Raw genomic sequence first — 27,287 nt, 5'->3', positions numbered from 1 at the left:
AATACATTATCACAGCAATGTAGTTTTAAAAAATTTTAAATTTCGCGGGTATTTTTCCCCATGTAGGATTTGATCTCTTGGAGTTCGTTATAACTGAATTTGACTTTATTTCTTTTCAGCAGAGGCAATGGATTGGCACCCCTTTTCAAAATTCATAAAAAATACCCCAGAGTAATCATTCTCTATTCGATTTTTATAAATATATTCCCCATCAGACCACTCAGTGCTGGCTGAAGATAGCTTTGTGCTAAACTAGATGGCTATCCGTCTGTAATTGCATGAAGCAATTGTAAATGTAATTTTACAAGCTTTCATTTTTCACCCATCAACTTCTTGGATTACATTTACTACCAGCACTCAAAAGAATATCAATGAATGGTCAACAAATCTTTGTTTTCTTCATGGCCGCCCTCTTTGAATGAAAAGTCTGAACACACACAATTTTCTGTCTTTGCAGTTATTCCATTTTGCTTAAACCTCTTCTATAGTTTGTGTCAGGGCCCACTGTCACCCCCAAGTCGTAAAACCACCGAGATTACATGAACAACTTATTTTATTCCCTTCCTCATGTTAATGTTACTTGAATGGGGAAAACTTATGAAAAAGGTATTCTATGCATTTTGTTTGAAATTAAATTTTTTTAGTCTGAATAAAAAAATTTAATGTCCCAAATTTCTTCGTGGCCCCCGTATCAGTAGCCGTGGCTCCCCTTTTGCAAGAATTTCATCCGTGGCCCCCCTGGAATATCCTAGGGCCCCCCTGGGGCCATATGGCCCCCGGTTGAGAACCACTGCTGTACAGTATAAATACACACACTTTTAAATGTTTCACCGTCATTTACAAGATATCCTGCTTCCTTGAAAGCCTCTTAATTTAGCATGGACAAGCCTTGATATTTTATATAAGTGATTTTTTCAATGGAACACTTTTCCTCTATATCCCTTAGTTTGTACCTGCTGAAAATCGGAAGTGGTCTTCGCATTAAAAAAGATGACATTTTACGCTGGGGTGGAGGTGTTCAGTGAATTTTCCTGTATTTTTATACTGTAGAAAGTGTTGAAATAAACAAAATGTTAAATTAAAACCTAAGTGCAATACTTACAAAAATTATTTTAACTTGTTTCATTGGTAAATAATCACAAAAATTGCTTACATTTTCAAAGCTTTGGCAAAACAAATTTTTCATCATTTTATTGCAGAGAATTGTAATTTATTTTTTAACCAGGCCTGATAGTTGGGAGTCTACTGTATTTAATACTGGATGCATATGTGATTATCTAGATATTTTGATTCACCAATGTAGGATAAGTCCCATTAGTTACATAATTAGTTCGCTAGTTGACTTTCATCGTACAAAAATCTTAAACTTATGAGAAGCTTTCTGTTTCTAGGTCATTTCTCATGATGGTTCCAAGAGCAATGCTTTCTAACTCAACCAATAAAGTTTACTTGACTCTTTACGGTGTTTCATACCCTGGAGATGTGTCTTTGGAATTATTGAAGGAAAAGAATCAGCTTGATTCATCCATTAGTGAGGAAGACAAGAAGAAAAATAAATTTGAATCTGTTTTGTATGAGGAATACCCTATTTCAGAAGGTAAGATTTTCTATTTGGGTTTATTTTAAATGCCATGTGATATTGGAGATTAAGACCATCAGTTATTTTGAAGATTCTCTGTCTTTCTCTATTTCAATTTTATAAAACAAGTAGAATGTCCTCATTTTTGTAAATATCAAATATATATATATATATACTAGCTGATACCCGGCGACGTTGCCCGCCCCGTAAAAAATTTATATATGTATAGCTTATTTATTATTTCTTAATCAAAAAAATTTCTGCATCAAGTGAGAAAAAATTACTTTTATTTTTTAATATTTTAATTAAAAACTTCAGGCAATCGCTTGTGGATACACAATATTTTTTCTTTTTCGATCTGGTGTGTAGATGTACAAATTTTTGCTATTACCAACACGCGAACAGGTGACAAAAAGGTGTCCGCGTGAAAAACAGGGCTCAAGTAGGTTGGTACCCGGCACTGCTAACGACTGGCCTTGCGTTTTGTTGATTGTCATGGCAAAAGCTAAACAAATCAGGAACTGTAATCGCTTAAAAGTGAATGGTGTTTCTCCAGTGATAATTGGAATACGTGGAATGAAGACTTCTTTTTCTTTGTCACATCCAGTTAGAATCGTTGCTTCAATGATGCAATTGTGCAATTTCTTCACGCAGTCTGGTGCCATTACAGAGTCTCGGTGTGTCCAAATTTCTTAAAAGCATTATAGGTGCTCCGACTTTGAGGGTCAAATTGTGTGGTGGCACACCCGGAATATCCAAAGGAGTTCAGAAATTCTGCAGGATACAGAACTAAATGTCTGTGCCGTGTCTGTGACAGTGTCAACCGATTTGTAAGATGTGGAGTCTCCTGGAATAATTTTTAGGATTTTTTCGTTGATCTTGTTCACACTGTCATTTTTTGGTGCCAGAATCGCTCTCAGAAAGCCACTCATGGTTTTGGTCATTTCGTTGAATGTTTGGGAAGACTTTGTCTGTAAGTTCTTGAACTGAGTTTAACAACTGGCAAAATCCATTTGGGAACGTAATCGGTCCAGTGCTTGGGTCTACTGGTTGGTCAACTGATGTGAAAATGATAGCAGTGCTGAGTCATTTTGCAGTTGAACTCGCATGTTGGTGGATAATGATAATTTTTTAACTTCGTTTCAGAGTGTTGATGATTTGAGGCAAGCATTGAGTTCATCAGTTGGCGTTGAACATTTTTATTCCCAGTTTTGTCAGCGTAGATGTTGTTCTCTGTTGTTAGTGACGTCATACGTCCAGCTTGTGCAGTGAATATTATTCAAATGCCTTTACGCATTTTTTAAATTGAAACTATACCTATACGATGGGCGGTTGATGAGATAAAAGCCGCATTATCACTTAAAGGACACCCTGTATATAGTATAGCAGAAATACCCGGCGCTTCCTGGGTTTTCTGCAATTACTGGGAGGATTGGAAAAGTTACAAACCGTTACCGTTATAAAGACATAAACTGTTATAATGGCAGAATTAAAGGTGTGACAAACCATTGTAAAGGCATATATACACGTCTGAAACGCATTGGTGGAAACCAAGGTAACCAAAGTAAACGTTCCGAAAGTAATTGTTAAGGCCCCAAAACCATTGTTGCCCGTCAGTTTATCGCCCATTTCGGGCATTTGCTCAGCTCTGACGAACTTTTGAAGTAGCCTACAGTTCAATCCCGGTCCTGTTTGGTATATATGCAAAATCTGGCGATGATCGGTCTAAAACTGTAGATTTGTATAAAGATCATACATACATACATACATACTTTCACATTTATATATAAGATAAATGTTTCAAATTTCTTTTATCTATTTATACAATATTGTTGGCCCTAGGCCTATACAAGAGGCAGATATTGTTTGATATTGTGCAAAAAGACTAGTGATAGTGGGGGAGTTTACAATAGAATTGGGGAGTTTGTTCTATTCGCCAATGGTATGAGGAAAGAAGCTGTATTTAGAACAGTCAGTGGAAGCAAAAATAGGTTTTATTTTAAGGGGATGGTCGAATCTTCTGTAGATGTGGGATGGTTTGGCTATAATACCAGAAGTATCGGAGTTGAAATGACCATGAAAAATCTTATGAAACAGGGTTAGTTGAGAAATAAGACGAAGAGTAAAGATTGGGGTGGAGATCAAGCTTGTTTTTAAGTTTGAACACGGAAACAATAGGTGACCAGCAGTCGTGGATGAAACGAAACAAAAACTCTTCAATTTCATTGTAAATTATGATACCAGGAAGATCCTATATAACGATACACTCTATGACAATTGTCTACACATGAAGTCCTAAATTGTTTGTGGAAATCTGTGCAACCGTAGACTTTAAAACATAATTCCAACTAAAAACTTTTTAGACGGTTTTAGAGATATCCACTGTGCAAACAATTTGGGATAGCCTAAATAAGTATACAGTCATCCCTCAGTATTTGCGGTTTTAGTATTCACAGTTTCTTTCCCAGTTTTCTGGAAAACATTATTGCAGTGTCAATTCTTGTATCGAAACTAAATATAAACTGTACTTGTTAGTTAAGCATTTGAAAAGAAAAAAACCTCTTAAAAGTTCTTTTAATGCTTCTGGAAATTTTTCCAAAAGACTGTTGTTTAAATGTTCCTGAAAGTCAAAAACTTGAAAGAAAAATTTGAAATATTAAAAACCGGTTAACTTTATTGCTGCTGTTCCCCGTTTTTATGGCATCAATGAATCTACAATCAGATATTATCGAGAAAAAGGACTTGAAATTCTATCAGCCATTGCTAAAGCTTCACCTGCTGCTATATAGCCTTGGATCCAGACAGCTGTCGATAGAAAGTGCTGTGATTAGATGCCTAAGGGACAAAACTTTATGGTTTGTGTTATTCAAGAATTTTGCGTATTCGCAGTGACCCCTGGAATGTAACTCCCACAAATACAGAGGGACAACTGTATTACTTTCTGGTTCTGATGCACTTTTCATGGTGTTAATATATTTTCTCTTTAACAATAACTCCTTTATAATGAAACATTTCTCCAGTGTCTTGCGTATTGTTATATAGGTGTTTCACTGTATTGTATGAGGCAAGGCAAAACAAGAAGAAATTAAGAAAAAGAAAACGGGCTATCAATCATGTTCTGTTTTTGATTCTGAATTGACAATATTTTTTTCTGATTATAATAATCGTATCAAATTAGGGATGATTGGCTGAATGTTCGGCTTTAATCTTTATGAAAAGTGATCAAGTTTGAGAGTTGAAAATGTGGTAACCCTGTTAGTGTCCTAGTTTCACTTGGTTTGACATTATTGCTCCAAGGAAACAGGCTGAAAATTTTTTACCTTTTTTTTTAGGGACTTCTACTACTTCGCTTACTTTTGATGTACCAGATTTGAAACCATATGAAAACTACAAGATGAGAGTTACAGGTGACTTTGATGATGGCTACCAATTAGATGGCGAAGTCAAAGTTGATATTAGAAGTCAAAACACAAAAATAATATTCATACAGACAGACAAGCCATTCTACAAACCTGGTCAAAAAGGTGAAAAACTATTTTGTCATTTCTTTCTTTCCTACTTTTTATCTATCTTTGAATACGTTTGTTGTCATTTTTTTATTATTTTGCAATGCCATTCATAGCATGGTATTACTACTCCGTCAAATATACATTAGAAATGGAATTGTTTTAGGAATTTTGTGAAATTATCTAAATATATTCTTTGGAATATTTTAAGTCATGTATCTATATTTTTATTCTTTCTCTTTCAGTTATGCTTCGAGTTCTAGTGCTTGACCCATTCTTGAAACCACTCAACTCAGAAACAGTAAGTGCACATTAAGATAGATTATTCGAGCTCGGAATTATTAATTTATGTATTTGTGTGTGTGAAGTATGTTCAAAATGGGGGTGAAAATTAGAAGGGGATTTCAGTTGACTACGTTCACTAATTCCACTACACGTGCTCATCAGGGTTGGACCCAGGGTTTAAGCTGGATAAAAAATTCCTTTCCCAAAAAGGCAAAAATGGAGAGAAAAGCTTTAGCAAAATGCTACAATGCTAATGTAATGATTGATGGATGGAAGTCTACTCGTTTCATACATCCTGTATGCATTTTTGCGAAAATGGCTACTACTACTTTTGCATTCTACGATTTTCTTTCGCATTTTGCGAAAAATGTGACCGTAGCTTAAACCCTGGTTGGACCCCCATTGCAGAATATGCAGAAAGAGGTATGTCGCAGAACTATCAGTGCTATTACATAACAATCTAGAAGAATTTTAAGAAATGTGTGGAAAACACTATTGTGGGAATTTTTACCACAGAATATTTCCAATCAGCCGAGGGCTTGTTGCACAACAATGCAAAACATTTTGCTTTGGGAAGTGGGGATTTCGGTTTGGAAAAAAGATGTGGATTTTACCGTCCAAAATTGCCTTAAGCCTCAGAAATTAGTTAAATGAAAACCAATATATTTTCTTTCAATTTAACACTAAAAGGACTGTGCCAGTCATTTTCACCGTTTTTGATATTCCTGCTCTATTTTCATATTGAATCAGATTGATTAGAATGTTGAAATTTTGTGACTTTTCCTAAAAATATTCCATTATGCTGTCCCCGACTGTCAGCTGCTTAAAAAAAATGCAGAGATATTTTTAGTTTTACCTGAAAGGACTATGACCATTCAAGTTGACTGGTAATATTATAGACTCTCATTGCACCCACAGTAAATATTTTGTCGAATCATGACATCAAATTTCCTCTAATATAGATGGGGTCACTCTGCTTTATTAAAAGTACCCTTTTGCTGACCAGTTAACGAATTAACGGTGAAAAAGAAATACTAGATTGACCAAAAATGTGATAATGTGAATCTCTGAACTTATCTGAAAGCTGGTAAAAATGGTGTCACTTGATGATCTTTTTATTTCACTGATACCAGCTGAAAAACTGAAGCAGAATAATGCTACTTTGGTAGGTACGCCTATGATAAAAAAGATTCAAAAAAAGTTTACATGAAATTTAATGATAACTCTTCAAAAAACAAATATTTTACATTGAATGTTTTCCTGGGTAAGAAAAGGAAAAATATTTCCATCAAGTTCAGTGCATTCAAATTTTGATATATGTATATATATATATTCTCAAAGTGAAAAATTAATTCCTGAAAACTGTCAAGTTTTACAATGTTACAAAGTATAGTGATGATAATGTTGATCAGATGACTTGAAAGCACTCAGTGTGAGTATCATTGCACAGATTGCCCATGCACGTTTTTTACAACATTCGAGTTAGCCTCAATAAATGCTTGGTTGATTTATAGAAAGAATTAATGAATCTGGAAATGGCATTTCCTTCTTATTGTAGCAACTTAGAGAACTTTATTTGTTTAGAGATCAGAATTGGTCTAATAACAAGCACTACTGTATCAAAGAAAAAGACTGCAATGTCTGATTTTACCATGCAATAACAAAACAAGTGATACATTTTGAAAGAAAGGTAGTAAAATAAAATTTGGTAAGAAATCTGTGTGGGAAAAATGCATTTCCAATGCAACAAAGGTACTGAAAAATGTTAAAAGGGGGATGTATAAATGCAGCTTGATAAAATATTTAGAAAGTTCATAATTTTTCTCAGTTATGCATTGAGTAATTTTTTGGTAGGTATTAAAAATAAAATTGAATTATAAAATTTCATTTGGAAATAAAAATATTTTTCATATTTTATAGCTTATCTGCACTCATTATGTTCATTTACGTTAAATAAAACTTACGGAAATTGGGAGTATGTAGTTAAAACCATCCTCTGTTACTTTCACTGCCATCAGTCTTTTTAGATAGAATGAACCATTGGTGCTTCTAGTGTTAGGTAACACACTATAAATTAATTACTTACCAAATAAAAAAAATTCAAAATCCAAATCTGTCAACTAAATTGAAAAGTTCTAAAAGCATCAAAAACTATCCTTAACTCTCACGAAATTGTCTAAAATCAGTCTTTAAATGCCAAGATATCACATGAAAAACCAATAGTTTTATTTTGGTACTATTGAAATTCTATAAAAACTGCCTAAAATTTTCACAGCCTATTCTTTATTCCTTTAAAGATACAGAGTAGTGTCATGAAACTACTTGCAGATAAGAAAATCTCAAAGTGAAGAAAAAAATTAAATGATAACAATACCTTTTCCTTTAATAATACAAAAACCTAAAAATAACTATAAGCAGATTAAAAACTGTCTAAATCGAAAACTTTTAAAGTGTCATTTGATTTTGCCTTTGGTGTTAGCATTTTTGTTAAATTAGTGATTTTAAGCTGGTGATCTGTACAATAAATTAATATCAGTCATATGACTGTTTACATTAGTTGTATTAAATTTCACAATTTTCCATTTGGCATTGATATTGTCTTTATGCCACTTTTCATTTTTGATATATAGTTTTTGAGGCAGAGATTTCAGACGTTTCAAAAAGTATGGTAAAACTAGGATAAATACTGTGGTTTTTTAACCGCACTGTTCAAAACCATGTCAATCCTGGCCATCATTTTGGTGAATGGATCTAATAGATGATAAATGCCATAATAATTAAATTGGCTGATATCATCCTTTTTTTCCTTTTTTTAAATATTTCTGTACATGCAAACAAATATATAATTGCACTTCCCAGGTCACTTCTGGCATAATCATAAAGCAGTTGTTCACAACTTGGTATTTGCAATGAGGTATGACCAATTATGTTTGTGACAAATAAGCCAATTAGTTTTTCAGACCTGTTTATACAGTGATTTTTTGAGTTTGTGATAACTTTATCTTCAATCTGTGCATGCCATTTCATGTGATCACATCAGGGCTCTGGGTTTTTGATAAATATATCTGAAAGAAACCCAGAAGCAAATTCGGTGACCATATGGCCTGTTTTGTATGAAAAATGGGACATCTTTTCATTTGTTTTACTTGCAGTGAATTTTAACTCATTGTGCATTGCAAAAGTAGCTCCACACATGCAAGGATCATCATGGCTACTACATCCCAATCAGGATATTAAGAATTGAGTACGAAAATGAAACAAAGGAGAATCAACAAAGGAGAAGGGTATATCTTCTGATCTCATACATAGTTTTGCGAGTTGATAATAATAACTTATAAAAAAAATGTCTGGTTGAACCTTAGCTTCAAAATGCGCAAAAATAAATTTTGACAAAGAAAAAGCCATAATATAAATCAAAATCCTGATAACTATAAATGAAGTGCTCCCCTGTGTTATGATATAGGTCTGTTTTGTACTTCGCAAAAGTGATAGCAATACCTGAATGACAACATTATCCGTGATTGCATCGAGCGATGTCTACTGTATTGTGTTTCTTATTTATTTTGAGAGATTTCTGTCAAAATTTTTCTAATAATTTGAATTTTCAGTAATTCGAGTTAGTCTCAATCCAATTTATGTTCAATTATTGAGTTTTGGCTCTAAGGTTCATGTTCTTTTCATAATTGTTCGTCTTTTAGTTTGCAGATGTCTGGATTGAGCAACCTAACTCAGCTAGAGTGGCACAGTGGAAAAATGTGGATGTAGGAAAAGGTGATGCAGCAGCATTTTTTTTCTCATAACTTTTCTGATTTTCTTACAGTTCAACCACTATTGTCTTTGCAGTGTTTGATTTAATGTTCGTTCATTGTAGCCATTATTAAATTGCTGAAAAACATAATATATTTATAGATTTAGCAATTACAATAGTTTATTCACTGAAAAGTCTTATTTAAAATTTTGCCAAATAAAATCAAATTTGTTGCAACGCTAGTCTTTGTAAGATAATTGATTTAATCAGTTAAAGCACAGACACAAAACATTTTGGGACTAAACTAATTGTTACATGTTTGTTGGTACAAATAACATGGGGGAAAGAAAAGAAATATATATATATATATATATATATATATATATATTAAGAAATAAGTGACAACAGGAATGCAGTTGATAGGTTTTAAAAAATTGGCATTTAGCGAGGTATGCAAGATGAATTACATTACAATATCGAATAGATAATAATTTAAATCTCCTTGAGGTAACAATCATGATTTTGAATTTATAAAAAAAGAAAATGTACATGAAGATTTTTCAATCATTAACTGAGGGTGTAAATTAAATATTTTACGAGCTAAATGAAGGTAAAAATTTTTGGGAACAAGTTTATTTTGTCTTGGTACCTGTATAGTGTGATGTTTAAATTGCATTCCGGATCTATGTAACTTCAGATTGAGATGGCCACTTCTTTTATAAAATATTTTTGAACCATTTATAAGCATACAAATGTTGTATATAGAGGGAGTATCTAATTGATAAATTTATGTTATTAGATTTAAATTTTTACCCTCTACAAAATTTTTCTGTTTCTTTTAGTTTATTATATTGAATTTATTCAAATAAATTTGTTCATTTCTAATGAAAGTATGAATTGAATTTATTGCAAACTAATAGATGATATGTATATACCTAATTTTTGAATAAATTTGGAGTTGAAATTAATTTTTTTTGTTAATTCTCCCTTTTTTAGGTATCCAACAGTTTGAAATGCCTCTCTCTGATGAGCCTGTCATGGGCACGTGGACAATTTATGTAGCCATCAATGATATTAAACAGAATCAAAATTTTGAAGTGAAAGAATATGGTAGTATCATTTTTTTTACTCATGTGTTTTTCTTATTTCTGTCATATTCAGTTACTTTGTTTTGTTTTCTGTTCATCAAAAGTTTAAAAAAAAGAATATTATTGGCTTTTCTGAGAAATTTGGTTAGTGCCTGTTTTGTTTATTGTTAATTTTTCTTGTCCTGGATCAGACTGACTGCTCTATTTTTTTTGTTTTTAGTTTTGCCCAAATTTGAAATTGAGGTTAAAATTCCACCATATACGTTGGCTACAGACAAGATGATCCCTATTACTGTATGTGCAAAGTAAGTACTTGAACTGCTTTCATGATTTCACTGAATTGAAATTGAAATTCAGGTGCCTACTCGTAAAAATCTTTTCTTTTAGATGAGTGTTTCTTTTTCTTAGATCTTTTTTTAGATCTTATTTTGCTCTTGGTCCTTTTTTGAAAAATATTTATTTTAATGACCTCTGTCTTGAACATCCCCCCACATCTGAGTAAATTCATATTGTCCAAACTAGTGTTCCTCAACATTTTTAAACCTGCAGAGTGGTGAACAAATTCTCAGGTCAGCAGAAATGGGTTAAATAATTTGCAGATTTTTGACAGATAAGGCCAATAAAAACTTATACTGTCGATGCTCATCATAATGACCTACATTGTTTCCTCGAAAGCAGACGTTATATTGAAAGGAAAACATGGCGATAGTCATAACGTGAAAATATTTGGGACTTACTCCATTAGCCGTTGTAACGAGATGGTTGCTATAATGAATGTTGACTGTATGGAGATGGTATTCTATTTACAAAATCTGAAACTAAATAGCAGCGACATTAATTGGGAGAAATTTTTCTCAAACCAGCACCAGTCTGGGAATCGAGGGTTAAAGAACACTGGTTTGAACATTTATTAAATAAAATTAATCCTGGATTCCAGTCACATCCATCCTCTTGGGAAAGGGATTCTTTGGGTAATTCTGCTGGGTTTTAAAAATAGTCAAACTCCCTTATATTTAACTTAAATGCTTTGCATCTCTGTTATTTCGCAGGTTTCTGTGTCCCCTCCCCCAACGAATTACCTATCATAGCACCCCTTCTATTACATTTTCACCCGTTTTCCCTAAGAATATCCTAAGGAAATGGGAGTGCATTTATGTGTTTATAGATGCATTTGGATATAATGATGTTTGTCTGAGAAAAATCTTATTCATATGAAACTGAAATATCTCTCTCTAGACATTTATACAGGTCAGACTGAAGGAACATTCTGATTCACACAATAGCATAAATAATAGCTTTATTCTACAAACATTAACACAAACACCATATAGAAATACGACAGACTCCAATGGCCACCAGAACCAAAATCCACTACCAAACCGAACAGCATGTCGCTGCATTTATTAAAGAACATACATGAGTAATTGAGGGGGTAAAGAAGGATGTACTTTCTTACACAGGTAGAGCAGTAGTGGTCAAGAATAATCCTGATAATTCATTTCCTACTGAAGCATTTCTAGGAATAGGAAATCAGTTATCTCAAAAAGTCACTGTGTTGAATTGTTCATTTCAAAATGTTATATAATTGGAGCTTGTTATGGTCTTAGTGTTTCAAAGTTGAGCAACCATAAAGGAATTGGTCTAAGCTAGCTAACACTGTGCAGTTGCTGGAATAGAATTGTGACACCTTCAGCCCTTAACACTATAGCCACTCTGAATCTTAAATTGTTGGCTGCCAGTGTGGTCACTGTGTCTAGTTATGCTATTGCAATTGGTGTAATAGATCTGATTTTATCAATTGGATTATATTTGATTTTCTATTGATTTTTATCCCTATTATTCTCAGTTACACTTATGGAAAAGGAGTGGAAGGATTACTCAAAATGAATATTTCAAAACAAACTTATGGATGGTATGAAAAAGACAAGAAAGCTGTTCTCAAGGAGAAATTAAAAGTAAGTAATTTTTGTGAGTTTCAGTACCCTATAAGTTTTACACTTTTATCATTGTTGATTTCAAGTAAAAAAATTGTTATCATAATTATTTATCACAGAGGTATAGTCATAGTTTTGAAAATTCCAAAGTTAGTGCACCCAAGAAACTTTATTGCCTCCTCCCAGTTCGAAAAATCTTGCCCTAAATCACTTCAAAACTTTAATGTACAACACTGACATGGACTTCCCAGAAGAATATCTTATCTCAAGAATCTCTTCATTGGTACAGATAAGATTAAAAACATATGTATAGCCTACTAGAGTGTGTGATACAATCCTTTGTTGGCTAAGGGCATGTGGGAACATTATTGTGCAAATCTATAGCCTATTACAGCGTGTGATACAATCCCTTATTGGCCAAGGTCATCTGCGCAACAATGCCCCCAGATGCCATTTTGAGCAGTTACTTTTACTTATGTCCTAACTTATAGCATTTTTTTTTTTTTTTTATACAAAAATTGCCACGTTTTTAAGACAAATAAATTACAATAAAATACAATAAATTGTAATTTATTTGTCTTAAAAACGTGGCAATTTTTGTATAAATTAAAACCAGGCAAAGTTACTCATTTTTTTGTGATAATTATAGCATTTTATTCTTTTCACACAACCAGTTTGTATGTTACACAATATTTTTTTAAATAAGTGAATTGTGTGACTCTAGGCTCCTTAGAAAATTTTTTTTGTGTTGATGTGTACTGCTTGCCACTCTTATTTTATCTGTGGAATTCCAAAACCAACTTGTATATGCCACACCAATTGTCGGAATGGACATGTTTTCTTTTTTCCATGAATGTGTTGGATTTTTTTTTTAAATTAATACCACTCTTGTGTAAGACACAGATGTATGTTGTTGTTATTATTCTTTTTCCTCTTTCTCTAATATGATTTTTCAAGTTGTTTGAGAGAGAAGTATTCAAAGAAAGTTATTTTATTATTTTATTTCTAGATCAAGGGATGTCTCCAATATTTCATAAATGTCACCGCTATCGATGAGGATTGCTGTCGTTCAATAGAGGTATCTGCAGAAGTAACAGAAACAGGAACTGGTAGGTTAATCTTATCTAATTCTAGATTATTGAACTAGTAAATGTGAATAGAACCAAAATTCTCTTCTTTTTAATAAATGCTATGAAAATAAAATCAGATGTTTTTAATATCTATTTATCACTTGACTTGATTACGTTGAAACCAATTTGATCTAGATTATATCCATTCCATAAAATATATTCTAGAGCCGGCATATTTCTGTTATCTTATCTTTAATTACTCAAATAACTCATTAAATCACTTAGGATTGTAATATCATACTTATAGTCAAATTTACCATGTATGTATGAATTTACAAGAACAGTAGGACCCTGATTATTTGAGCCTCAATTTACCTAACCAAGTTTTGGGTTATCTTAAGTACTTGTGATCATTTTTTTTTGAATTAGTTAAAGTAAAATGTGCTAGATGCTTGGCATTCTGACAAACTCATTGACAAACAAACTGAGAATGGCGCAGCATGGGAAAAGAGCTCCACGGATTGTAATGGTTTTGCTCTTGAACAGCAATGATATTGCCCTTTGGGAGAGGTGCTGGAATGATCAGGGGTAGGTGGGTAAAAGCTAGAGATATCTTATGGGTTGGCATATAGCCAGGGTACGATAAACATATAATTTTTTTCTAAGAGGTCGATTAGGAAAAGTAATTTAGAACACTCCCTTGAACAGACAAACATTTTAACACTGGAATGACGGAAGCAGTCATTTTGGCCACAAAGCTACTTTGACATGTGATTACAGCCAAACGGTTCAACTCAAGTTGTTGAAATTTCAGGACTTTTCTCATCTTGTTAAGGCTCTTAAATTTCTAAAATATAAATGTTCTAGGTTTCTTAGTTTAGTAGTAAAATGAAGTTCTATTAGAACGACGGTAGCAGTCATTTTGACCACTATAGAGATAACTAATATGATTGTAACAAACGCTGAAATCGACAGACTTCTTATGCGAACGCTAATATTAAGGAAACATGTTCTATCACATTGATTGCTTTTCTACAGTACCCATTTTGTATCATTAAGAGGTACATTTTTGAAAGAGCTCGTCGTTGTGTGCTATTCAATTCATTTAGTGTTTCTATGGATCTTTGCATTTCTGCTGGTACAATGTCCCCCAATGAAAGGAATCACCTTTCATTTTTCATGATTTTACCAATGGACGCACGGGGGGAGGGGGATGGTCTTATCCTTTTTTTGCTTCTTCAGACTATAGATTCACTATAGAGGGGCTCTGGGGGATTCCATCAAATATCCCAGCCTAGGGGCCCAGTTGGATGATGTGGGGAGCTATTCTTTTACCACACATATCATGCTTTTGACTGAACAAAAAAGTACTTCTATAGTTGGTAAGCAGAGAAAATCTAGTTTCTTGATTACTATGTACATACAAAATTGATATTGTAGTCAAAAGAAATTAGTCTACTAATGTGTGCTAAAGATGTTTTCGATAAAATGAATTCATTCAGTGCACTATGCGATCAGTATCAAAAATCTGTCTTACGTATGCATCTTACATTGTGCAGGATTTCGTGGCTATTTAGGGTTTTTCATTCTGCACATACTATGTCTTTGCAAATTTTTCAAGTGTATTATACTTCAGGCTTTATCAGTGGACTGCCAAATAAAAATTAAGCCACAAATTACAAAAGCTCAAAAAAATCATAGTGAAAACTCTTTTTTGACTTAGGTTTTGAGTTGAGCATGAAACAAAGATTACAGTGAGCTCACAAGTGTGTGCCAAAATGGTATTCATTTAATTTGAATGGTATTCATTAATTTTGATGAGAAGGAGGGGAACCTAGATGGGTCAGATGGATTAGGGTAATATTTGCACGGTTAGTTCAAGAAACCACAGATTAATTGTAGTCATACACTAGATGGTTTTTCATTGATGGTTTCGGCTGCATTCCTCTGCAATGGCATATGCTCAGCATTACATACAGACGCTAGACCAGTATTTTCCAAAGTGGGCAATATCACCCCCTGGGAGGTGATTGGAAGGTCTGGGGAGGGGGGTTAGCAGCTCAGCTTTTAGTATAGGATCTTATGGAATGGCTTCAGTTGTGGGAGGTGATGAGAAGAAAAAATTTCTAAAGAAGGAGGGGTGATGGAATGAAAAGAGTTTGGGAAACTATGCGCTAGACTATGATCTATTACCATCTGTTGAACATCTACCAGATCTCCAGTGGGAGTTTCAGTAAGATAATGCATGCAGGTCGTAGTTGTAAACAGATCGTGCACCCAGCAGAACGTGCAAAAGTCTAGTTTAACACACAAAATACTGAAGTCCTCATCTGGGCAACACATGGCGTGATCTCAAAACCTGTTTGTAATCTTTGGGGCATTTTATCGATAGGTTTATGAGCATAATCATTATTATTAGTCTGTAAAAGATCTTGGAGCATCGATTAAAAGTTATTGCCTTAATTTTGAGCCGCAGGTAATGCAAGACAATTTCTTCTAGGGAAACCTGCATTAACATACTGATTAAGGAAAAGGGACATCTGAGCAGATTTTTATTAATTTTTATTTACTGAAAATTTGGCTTTGTCTAAACTTTTGCACTGATTGTTTATATGCTATTTTTGTTTATTTTGTGATTGTTATCTATGAATTATATAATATAATTTTATTACTTTGAAAATAAAGTACATGCTCACCTTAATTAGTGGTAATTAATTTGTGATTTTGCAATTAGTAGTTTTCATATAATGTGTGATCTTAACTAGTGTCTAAACTTTTGTGGTGCACTGTAAAATATTTTCCAGATGTATCGAAAAGGGTTTCGAAATCAATTACCCGCACCCAGAATCCTCTGAAAATGGATTTCCAGACCTCCTCATTTGATTATGTAAAACCTGGTATTCCTTACCGAGGAGAGGTAATTGATTTTTTTTATTTCATATGGAGATAAGTATTCAATAATTTTTCAAAAAGCAAATATAATTTACGAATAGTTAGTAGCAATTATTTTCTGTTGAATAAGGCCAGGATTACACTACAAAAGTTTTATCAAAGAGCTTTTACAAAACTTTTATAGTGTAATCCTGGCCTAATCTTAAATATTCTTAAATTTGTAAAACATTGATTTGAAGGATTGATCAAAATTTTAAAAGCATGCATCTCTTTCATTCATTATAGTTACTTTTTTTTCCTGAATCAATGAGCAGTCATGGCATGTCACTATGTTGTACCAATTAATTTACTTTTTTACTATAGCTGAAAGTAAAGAACCCAGACGACACCCCAGCAGTGTTTGAACCTATTAGTGTCTGCATGACAGTGACACGTGAGAGAGAAATCGGTGAATGGTTTGCTACACAGAAAAGACAGTTCTGCAAGAATCTTACTTCAGATGATCAGGGTATTGTCAAGTATGCGATACCTCCACAAACAGCTGACATTGTCAACATTGAGTTGGTGGTACGTAATGTAAAGTATGCTTATTGATATCAGCTTTGATCATACACTAGTTTTACAAGTAATTTTAATTATTAATGTTCTTGTTCTTTGTTTTTTTTTTCAGGCAAAATCATTATTGTATGATGAGAATTATTCCAGCAAGAAATTGTATCAGCCCAGTGCATATGGCAGTCTGAAAGCTTGGTATTCACCAAGTGGAAGTCAAATTCAAATAGAAAAAGCTGATGAATCTTTTGCATGTGATTCGAATATGGGTATTAAAGTTCTTTACACATTTGAAGATAACAAATCATTTAAACTTTACTACCAGGTAAGTAAATTCCAAGTTTTAAATTAATTTTTAAAATTTATTTAACCCTTTAAGCAGCATTCATGAGATATCTCTCCTCCTTAAAAGCCTTTTATTTTATAATTCACATTCCCAGGTATTTTGTTATGTTTATTTCTCAATGGAACACTTTTTCCCATACCCCCTTAGTTTGCACCAGCTGAAAATTGAAAGAAAGTCTATTTCATTAAAAAGATATGGCATTTTGAAAGGAAGTTAGCGATTTCTGGTGTGCTGCTTAATGGGTTAAGAAGTTTATTTACAATCCAGTTATGATGTCCTAATGTCAAAATAATTTAAGGTAGTGATTCCGAAATGATGTGCTGTGAGACCATGAGACCTACCTTAAGATATTTTGGAGGATGCGATTGATTTATAATGGGATTGAATTTGAAAGAAAAAGAGCTGCAACTCTTAACAAGTGTGTCATAAAAATTTATGGTGCTTTATTGATTTTCCAATGAGAAGCAGCTTAAGTTTGTTACAATTTTCCCAGCATTTCTATAGCCAAAAATTATAACTCATATTGACCTTTGCCTGGTCACGTTGGTCAATTTATGCATACTTTGGTTGATATAGGTTTTATTGATCAAGGTTCTAGTATTTCAGTTGGTAATATTACAGTCAAACCCTGTTGTAGACCCCTCCCCTCATTTCACATACACTCTGATTAACTCCAGAAATTTTCATCGAACAAATATTCTATATATAGGAAATACACAGGTTCAACCGTGATTTCATATCACACCAAACAAATTGTTATAGTGTTATAGGGTCAGAACTTTGCGAAAAAAATTATGGTTTTAAATCAGGGTGCCACTGTATTTTAGTGTGAAGTTTTAGTGACACCCTGCTTGTAATGATATACTTTTGCAGTTCCTTGAATGTTGCTGTTAGTGAGTTCAACCGTATACATAATATTAACTAGATTTTTAAAAAAAATATATTTTTTTTTGCATTACCCTTTCAGAAATTGACAATATTTTGGTTGTTTCAGGTCATAACTCAGAACAAGGTCTTCAAGAAAAAGACTATTGAAATAACACCTAAAAAAACTAGTCCACAAACATTGTACAATTCTCAGAATTCATTGACTCAAAATGGTAACGAGACTCGACTAGTGCCATCCCCTGAAAACCCATCACCGTTTCAGGGAAAGAATTGTGGGGAACTGGAAAGAAGTGAATATAGACCTAACATTGGTTCTCATAGCATAAATCTGCACATAACAGCATCGCTTTCGCCATCTTTTACTATCATAGTTTATTATGTGAGAGAAGATAGAGAAGTTGTGGCAGCTTCCAGGGAATTCAACGTGAATAAGTGTCTTAAAAATAAGGTGAGTTGGTTTTTGTGGTCGGATTATGTATGCATAAATATGTAGTGAAGCCTCTTATTATATCTGCTTTTTTGGAGGTCCCTTCTATCATGATTAGCAAATTGGGCTTACTTGTTATTAAGTCATCCTGCTTATAAAGGGGGGTAATATTAAGTGCACTTGAATTCAGATACTTTGCACTTGGTACATGGAACTATAATGCAAATATTTTGTACTTTAAAATGGTTATTTTGAGCGTATTTTTAAAGTGCAAAGTATCCATTTTATAGTGGATATCATCCAAACTAAAGTGCATTTAATTCCATTTTTTTAACATTCATATTTAATTACAACCTAATCAAGAGTTTGCTAGTTATAATTATTCAATAATTAACATGAATTAACCACTATAGTTAATTTACTTTGAACAGTAAAAGCCAGTTATTAATGAATCAATTAACATGAACTTGTGACACTTATTGATTAATAATCATAATTCACATTAATTATTACATTTCATAAACTGATCATTTCTTAATTTGATATCAATCACTAAATTTAAAAGAATCACTATCACACTACTAGTTAGAGGGATTTAGAAGGTTGTCCCCCCCCTAACTGTAAATGTGGTGAGTGATCATAGCTCTATTGTGATATTGCTCTCACCATGATGATTATCTTAATACTGAATCACACAAGATCCTGCTGCCCTTGTGTGCCATGGTTAATTAGTATTTTAACAGTTTAATTAATGTGTGTTTTTGCTTTTATTATGTCATACTTGATTAACAGTTTATAATAATGATAATTGAATCATTTTAAAAACCCCAAAACTGACAAAAAATTCGAAATTGAGTTTGTACTGGTTTCTTGTAGTTGGTTGATTGATACTTCATTTGGTGCAGAAACCCAAAAACTAAAACAATGTTGTGTATACCCCCCATTTCGGATCCTTGAAATACTCATTTCGTATAAACACCAGTTCGTGCAGTTAGAAGTTTTTCTCAAATATCTGAACGGTTTGAAATTCTGCAAGTGGTTTCTGAAATAAGCAATTCATTTAATCGTTACAAAAACTCCACTGGATTTAGTATTCCACTTTAAAATGGACACTTAGTAAAGATAATCTGTTTTAAAGTGCAACCTATTTGTTTCATAGTAGAGATCACACATCCAAATTAAAATGCAGTTAATTCTACTTCGCTTGGCTCCTAGACATATCACAGTTGATGTATATACTAGAGCCAATGAGAATAAATCATAATCACATTATTTACATAGAGGCCTACACCAGAGTGTTCTATGTGCTCTCTCATCCAACTGTCAACGACAAACTTTCTCCCAGTCTTCTTGGCTTGCAACCTGATCCGATTATTATTATTCATCTCACTTCCGGCACATTCTCCCTTTTATTTTAATTTTTCACAAAAATGACTCTAGTTCAGAGTGTCAGTCTGCAGATAGTGCCAGGCTTCCTCACCCACACGACCAGATCGTGTTGCTCTATTGGGGACGGTTGCTTGTTTTCCTGCTGACTGTTCAGTTGACATTCTGGGAGCAGTGCTGTCTTCCCGGACCATTGGTCCAGTGGGTGGGAGCTCACCCCACTCCAAATCGGATCTTGAAACATGCATGGACCCAAAGCTTGTTCAGGTGAAACTGATTCCTCCTTGGCGTCTTGATGATAAAGGATCTTGAGTTGTCTGCTCTGCTCTTGACTTCACTCCATGTCTTCATGTCCACCACACACACTATGTCTCCTACACTGAATTGTTCTTGAGTGCAGACACCATGGTGATTATTGTAGTTTTTCCCCTGCTTCTCAATCCTTGCCTTCTAGCCCAGCAATTGGAACGCCAATGACATGCTCTTAACCCTAACCATAAAGAGTTACGCTAAAGGGGCGATTTAGGCTTAGTTTGTCAAACACAAAAAATCTGAATGCCTCTACTTCAGATTTTAAGAGAGGCTACTAATGCCTCTACTTCAGCGCCTCATGACACAGTGCGTGAAATTAGGAAGGCAGATTCATGTGTCTCCAGTGGTGTAGATGGTAGCATGCTTGCCCGGTATGCAAGAGGGCCTGGGTTCGAGTCCCGGCGGAGACGTGATGACTTTTCTTTCCGAGCTCACCTCAGCATAATATCCGGAAAATAACTGTTTCCTTGATATCTCTGGCTGAGAAAAAAGCCATCTAAATCTCTCACAAGAAATCTAGTTAACACTTACTAAACGACATTCAAAAACTGGATCAGTAGATTTTTCTGGATCCTGCAGCTGCCACCATGCTTTGTTTGGCCCCGAGACATTGATGTACATACTAGAGTCAACAAGAATGAATCAATCACTTTACTTACTTACATAGATGCCTCAACCAGAGTGTTCAATGTGCTTTCAAGTCCAACATTAACCTTTCTCCTTGGCCTTACGATTCGATTATTATATATTCATCTTACTTATGAAGCAAATTCCGTCCCTTTATTAAGTAATTTTATTCAGTCTTCTGGGGGTGGCATTATAATAAGGTCTGACTCTAAATGAATATCATTGGGGTTTTTTTTGCATGTGTGTGTTTAAAAACTAAAATATGCCTTGTGTTTTTATGGATAGACTCGATCAAGTATTTGTTGGTGAATTAAAAATTTTACTTTTTCCTGCAAAATTTATATGGTATACATTGTTTTTTGGAAATGTATCAACCAGCAATGTACTGTAAGGACATCAAGATAAGTTTAACATGTGCGGCCTAAATGTTAATTGATCCATGTCTAATTAATTTACCTGGTGCTCCTGGAGCTCAGGTTGCCCCCTGCTTACTTATGGCCCAAATACCAGTGTTTGTGGAGACAAAATCTCTATAGTGGATCAGGCTTTAAAAAAAACAGATCAAAGAAAGAAGTTGTTGTGTGCTATGCAGTAAATTTATGCACTTACAGATGCCATCTAAAAATTATTGCTATATACTCGGATAAGAAGTTTTTGGTGAAGAGACACTTTTGCTGAAAAGCAGTAGCAAAATTGACTCAATACAAAGCCACTGACATGGGGAAAAAAGGCTCAAATGTAACTGTCTTCAGTCAAAATTACTAATGAAGCAAGTCAAAAAGGTTGTCAAAAAACTTTCCAATTACTTACTGACTATTTTTAGGTAGTTCCATACTATTTCTGCTCAAGTTCCTTGGGGAATTTCAAAAATAAATGTGCCTGTCATTTGCTCTGTTTCTTTTCTACCCATGCACAAGCCAATTTCGACTGCATTATGACAGTCTTCAGCCATATATAAGATTTGGGAGGTGCAGATCCCTTAGGTATATTGATGATGATTGGATCCTCATCAATGTTCTGTTTGCCTGGTGTATGTTGCTTTTTTCGTAATAAAATGTCACAATATCTTGTTATCTTCTTATCCACATTACGCAATCGCTCAGCAAATTACTCAAGGACAACATATAGTACCCATAGCTTGGATTCTGTAATAAAGGCATGATATGCTATGGTTTAGCAATAGCCTGGCTTTTTGAAGAGTTGCTTGCATAAGAAGTAGGGAGCTGAGAAGTATAGGGATTTGCTTCTTTCTTTTTTCCATAACACACACGGTCCAAGCTTTAACAATAATTGCCGATTTCAGCCATACCATCCCCCCCCCTACTGTTAAGGATTAAGGAGGCCAGGATTTGTGTTATTGAAAACTTTATTACCTGACTCCCCATTAACTTAACTCTTATTCTTATGTCTATATCTCTGACTATTTGTGTATCATAGTGCAAGTTGTAAAATTCCAGTGTGGATGAATCCAGTTATTGGATCCTCCCACCCCCGTGTTGGATAGCCTACATCCAGAATTTAATAAAATACATAACATCTTTCACAAATATACCTTGTTTTATGGATGAGAGTTTCTTTTTTTGGTTCAGGTGACTATGGAGTTCGGAAGCGATAAAAAAGAACCAGGAAAGTCAACATCATTGACACTGACTGCTTCACCATATTCTCAATGTGGAGTCCGTGTTGTGGACAAGAGTGTGATCATCATGGATTCTTCGAAGCAGTTAACTTTAGAGGATGTGAGTCATTTGATTTTACTTCATAATCATGTCTTTTGAATGTATGCATACCTTGTGCAATGTACATGTTATTCAAGGCAAAATTAGATGGAACTACTAATTGGTCCATAATGGCTTCCTATTTCCATTATTATAGGTATTCAATAGGCTCAGAAATTTGGATATTAGACAAACATACAATATGGGTCACTGCGGAAAAGATGAGAAACAACCTGGTAATTGCTGCATTTCCTGTTAATATTGTTCTGAATGAATTAATATCTATTTGTTTTTTACTTCATTTGCTGTTGCTGCTATTTCAGTTTAAGGGAGGGGATGGCAAGGCAATATTTGCAGGCAAATGCAAACAGAAGATGCCAAAAAAAGTTGGCTGATTAAATCTGAGAAGATACAGTCAAACTCATTTGAAAGGAGTATGGTCAATAGCTGATACTAGCATTTTTAAAACCATCTGTGGTTTGCTTGGGTTTAAAATTTCATGCTTTTTATGAGCACTCGATAACAAATTTGATGATTAATGTGAGCAGTTCCTTTTGATTCTGTGTTATAATGTTTGTGTGAAGTGAAATTCCCTTTTGAAAAAAATCCGAAGAGAAAATCCCCGATTTTTATTTTAGGTCTACCTGCACAATACTCCAGAATATTTCTGCCTCCTAGACAACCATCTGCATCATCTCCTTACGAAGATGCCTTATCTGCCTTTGAAGTAATTTTTTTTCTAATGTTTGTTATGAATGGTTATCGTTAAAAAATATTCAATTAAAATTTGATTAATCAGTTCCCAGCCCTATTGATTACATATATCATTTTCTTTAAGTAACAGCTTTTTAATCCTTTTATTTCAGTCTGCTGGTTTTTCGGTTATAAGTGATTTAGTACTACTTTCTAGGCCCTGCAAAATTGACACATACAGCTCTCCGATTTTTCCAGGTATTATTATTATTTTGACATTGTGTTCCTTTCATGTATCTAGATTACTTCTGCTTCAGTTGAACTTTGATCCATTTCTATACCATGGGTTTAATTAGAACTTGTGGGATGCAATCAGTGTATGATTTCCATTTAATTTATCTTGTGTGAATATAAGCATTTGTGATTATAAAGTTTCTTTGATAATGATAAGACAATTCAACCTTATTGCCCCTTTGTGCTAGCATAGGTGTCACGAAGGCTTTGCATTTTTGAGATGCCCAGGTTTTCCCTCTCTATGACTACGTTGTGGTGTTTTCAGCTGAAGGTGATTTTCTAACTTTAAGGTGCAAATTTAAGCTGGTTTTATCTTTTAAAAGATTCTGCCAAAGCATTCAACTGATCTACAACACAAATGTACAGTCACTTGAAAAATAAATTAGATCAATGTCAGTTTTTTTGATGGCAGCTCCTACTGAGCGAGCTGAAATAGCCCAGGTAGATGAATGTCTAGTCAGAGACAGCAAACATGATGTATTTTGTAGATTTGGTACCCAATTAGTCAGTAAAACAAGTCCTTCCTTCCTTTCGAGAAGCAAAAATTCTGCACACAATGACATACATATGCAAATGCACCAGAGTTTTTTGCATCTAAGATAAGACCCCTATCTAATTTGATTAGTACTGAATTGTCCTGTGGTGATATGACTTTAACACTCTTTATTTGGTTTCCTCAACAAAATATTATTACACAATTCACATCTCTACAGATTTGAAATTGTAGTAAATTGCCTCAATGGCAACATAGTGGAGCAATTTGGCAGTCAAAAAAATAGAATTTGATCGTATTATATGATGAGTGTGTAGGCTATAGGATACTTTTGTCTCCCTGTAGTACAATGTTTAAACATTTATAAATAAAACCTATGGGTTCATTTAACGATTGTCTCTTCAACAAGGGAAAAAACATGTTAGAGCAAATATGTATTAAACCATATAAATTCATGCTGTAAAATAAAATTTTTGAATTCAGGTATTTATAATATATGCATGTACTCACAAATACTGTTAACCACTGAATTTTCTTCAGTGGCCAAACTGTCAATTTTTTCCGTTTCTCTTTCAAATGTTAAAATTTTATTCTATCTCGATGTAAAGCCTTCTAATAAGAAAAAACTTCACCCAACTCTCGATAGTTGGTTTTTGTAATTTTGTGATGTAATAGAAATTTTTATTTCTAATGATTTAGTTCATTATGAAGAATTGGATGAATTTATTTCACGAAGTAATTCGGTCAGTTTGAATATTGAGTCAGAGGAATTACTACAAGATGGATCATCTGTTAAGGAAATCCGTACATATTTTCCAGATACATGGTTATTTGATATCATGGTGGTTGGGTGAGTTGGATTAATGATGAGAATCAGTTGTTTGCTTTTGCAAAAAGGCCCCTCCTTTACCTTTGATTTTGGTGGCATTGATGGGACTCCCCTGCTTTTTTTTTACCCTCTACCCTGTGGGAAAAAAACCCTTCCTTATCAATAGATGTCAAGAGCTTGGTGTTAGTAACAACACTGCCTATCTCTGTGAAGGAGCAATACAGCAGAAAACTGTCGTATGGCAATATAATGGAGTTGTAGTATGTCTTTAAAATGAAGGTTCAATGTTAAATATAAGAAATTAATGATCTGTTTTTTACTTTCCTGTATAGATGCAATCGAAAAAATTTCTAGATAGTGCTTTAATAATAACTGGATATTATTTCACACTTCTTAAAAAATAACAAACATTTGAATTTTTCCCCTTTGTTTAGTCCTGCATATTTATTTCTTTCAAATTAAAAGAATTGAACTAAATATATAATAATTATTAAAGTAATATCAATAGCACTATAGTGATTGACATTTTCAATGGATATACAAAAGATAAATGTCAGTACCCTGTAGCTTACAATGAGAAAACAACGGGCCAATGACAGATTTCAGTCCTGTATTCATATAGGTAGTATCTAATGATAATTTACAACTACCGTATATACTCGTGTATAAGCCGAGTTTTTTTTGTGGAAAAATTCATTCCTCAAGTGGAGGGGGGGGGGTCGGCTTATACTCTGGTCAGCTTTTGATGGGAAAATGGGAAAATATCGACCCCCCCCCAATCAGTAGTCATTTTTGTAGCAGTGTTCGAGAGCCGGTATTCATTCAGCCGGATATGTTCAAACCTCCGAAAATGTCAAAGATGAGGCAAAGAAATCGAAAACATCATTTACTTTGATACCAGGTGGGCTAACGTCGATTTACAAGCCTTATGTGAGCATCAACAATCATTTCAAAGACTGTTTGAGGAATTTGTGGATCGAATGGATGAGTTCCGATGATACAGAAACCACAAAAGGTGGTGCCTTGAAGAAACCTGACATTAGCCTAGTGTGCCAATGGGTACATGAGGCGTGCAATTCTGTCTCCACCGAAATTATAATCCGATCCTTCAAAAAGTGTTGCATCAGCAATGCGATGGATGGAACTGAAGATGATATCCTCTTTGAAAGTGACAATGGCGATGACAACGTACGCATTATAGGGGCGATGCCGCATCCTATGATGATCTGATGGATTACGATAAGCTTGGAAACTCAGAAGAAACGGTTTAAAAAGTTTGAATTGTTTTCTATTGGAAATTTCCATAAGCTATTCATTTTGCATGGAAATATAAGAATTTTTTTTTCTCTGAAATGCACGGATTTTTTGGGGTCGGCTTATACACGGGTTTTCAATTTATTGCGGTTTTGGTGGTCCTGAAGGGGGGGGGGGTCGGCTTATACATGAGTATATACGGTATATACTCTTTACACTGATGGGCTAGAACAGGGAATAGCTCCATTTATACAAAATGGAAATAACAGAAACGTAGAGAAAAACTGGAGACGGAAAATGATGAGCATATTGGTCGAGAGGAAAAGGGAGTATGATCAAATAAAAAAAGTGATCAAATTGAAAAGAATGAAGAAAATGGGAAAGGAAGACTAGTGAAACAAGGAGACGGAGGGAAATGAAATTCACCCACTTCCTAACCAATTCTAAAAAAGTTTAATATAAGTCAGTATTGATATTATTTTTCAGGCCTTCGACACAAAGAAGAAATAGACCTTATGGATATTAGTGCGGAGAATGAACTTTGAAAACAAAAGTTGTTTGTCTCCACCAGGAATCCACTCCAGGTCCTCTTGCAATCTGGGCAAGCTCACTATCCAATACACCAGAGACATGCATCACACTACTATGCGTGCTTATAAGGTTGGAGGAGTTGCGTCATTGGTGCACTCACTGCAAGAGGACCCAGATTTGATTCTTGGTGAAGAACAACTTTTCTTTCGGAATTTCATCTCAGCACTAATATCCAGAAAGTCCCTTTCTTTTATTAGGTTAAAATTCTTACCCCCCCCCCCCCGGCCCACTCACTCCCCCCAAGAATGATTATACCACTATTATATACCTGCCACATAATTGCAAATGTGCCTAATCAGAGTAGACAGGGTTAAGTAACATATATATTCTTTAGATATTCTTTACTGGGAATTTGTTATCGGAATTGGATGTAATACATAGGTGTGAGTATGGAAAAAACTTGTTACATTAAATTTTCATGTGACATGTTGGGACTGCTATTCTTTCCTTTTCAGGACTAGATGTACTGGCTTACGAATGATTATAATTCTAACTCAACATAATCAACCGATGCTCATTAATTCGTCCTTAAAATTTTAGGGCACAGAAGAAAAGCTCATCATAAATTTTCATACAGCTATTCTTATAAAATAAAAACATCTAATGTCAATGGCAGAACTGATATTGAGACTTCTGATGTCCGTCAATATTTTCCTGATACTTGGTTATTTGATATTGAAGTTGTTGGGTGAGTTGAAAACTTAAATGTATGATCTCCCTCCACCCCACCACCACCACCAAAGGAATCTGTTTCAATATGGTGAAGGTGATTTCC

General features: G+C 34.1%; 1 protein-coding gene and 1 non-coding gene across 13 annotated transcripts in view; both read left to right on the top strand.

The window, feature by feature from the left end:
• The window catches only part of LOC149088669 (ovostatin-like), a 106,731-nt gene that overhangs the window by 24,505 nt on the left and 54,939 nt on the right, over nt 1-27,287 (top strand). For 11 of the 12 annotated variants that reach the window (XM_089248776.1, XM_089248716.1, XM_089248729.1 and 8 more), the window contains exons 3-18: nt 1,392-1,597; nt 4,912-5,103; nt 5,331-5,386; nt 9,069-9,141; nt 10,115-10,228; nt 10,427-10,511; nt 12,053-12,161; nt 13,150-13,249; nt 16,015-16,127; nt 16,466-16,669; nt 16,773-16,979; nt 17,995-18,336; nt 22,230-22,379; nt 22,516-22,594; nt 22,997-23,085; nt 23,225-23,309. In XM_089248776.1, coding sequence (XP_089104902.1) covers nt 1,392-1,597; nt 4,912-5,103; nt 5,331-5,386; nt 9,069-9,141; nt 10,115-10,228; nt 10,427-10,511; nt 12,053-12,161; nt 13,150-13,249; nt 16,015-16,127; nt 16,466-16,669; nt 16,773-16,979; nt 17,995-18,336; nt 22,230-22,379; nt 22,516-22,594; nt 22,997-23,085; nt 23,225-23,309 — 2,204 coding nt within the window. Of the gene's footprint in view, nt 1-1,391; nt 1,598-4,911; nt 5,104-5,330; nt 5,387-9,068; nt 9,142-10,114; nt 10,229-10,426; nt 10,512-12,052; nt 12,162-13,149; nt 13,250-16,014; nt 16,128-16,465; nt 16,670-16,772; nt 16,980-17,994; nt 18,337-22,229; nt 22,380-22,515; nt 22,595-22,996; nt 23,086-23,224; nt 23,310-24,537; nt 24,689-27,287 lie in introns of all 12 variants that reach the window. The other variant, XM_089248748.1, reaches the window with a different exon arrangement.
• On the top strand, nt 20,350-20,423 carry TRNAT-GGU (transfer RNA threonine (anticodon GGU)). The gene has a single exon. It is a non-coding gene; the product is annotated as a tRNA-Thr (tRNA).

The sequence above is a fragment of the Pholcus phalangioides genome, unplaced genomic scaffold, assembly GCF_987345545.1.
Source record: "Pholcus phalangioides strain wild (caught in Gottingen) unplaced genomic scaffold, Ppha-v1.0 ptg000003l_1, whole genome shotgun sequence".
Lineage (NCBI taxonomy): Eukaryota > Metazoa > Arthropoda > Arachnida > Araneae > Pholcidae > Pholcus > Pholcus phalangioides.
This window is presented reverse-complemented; position numbering and strand designations above follow the sequence as displayed.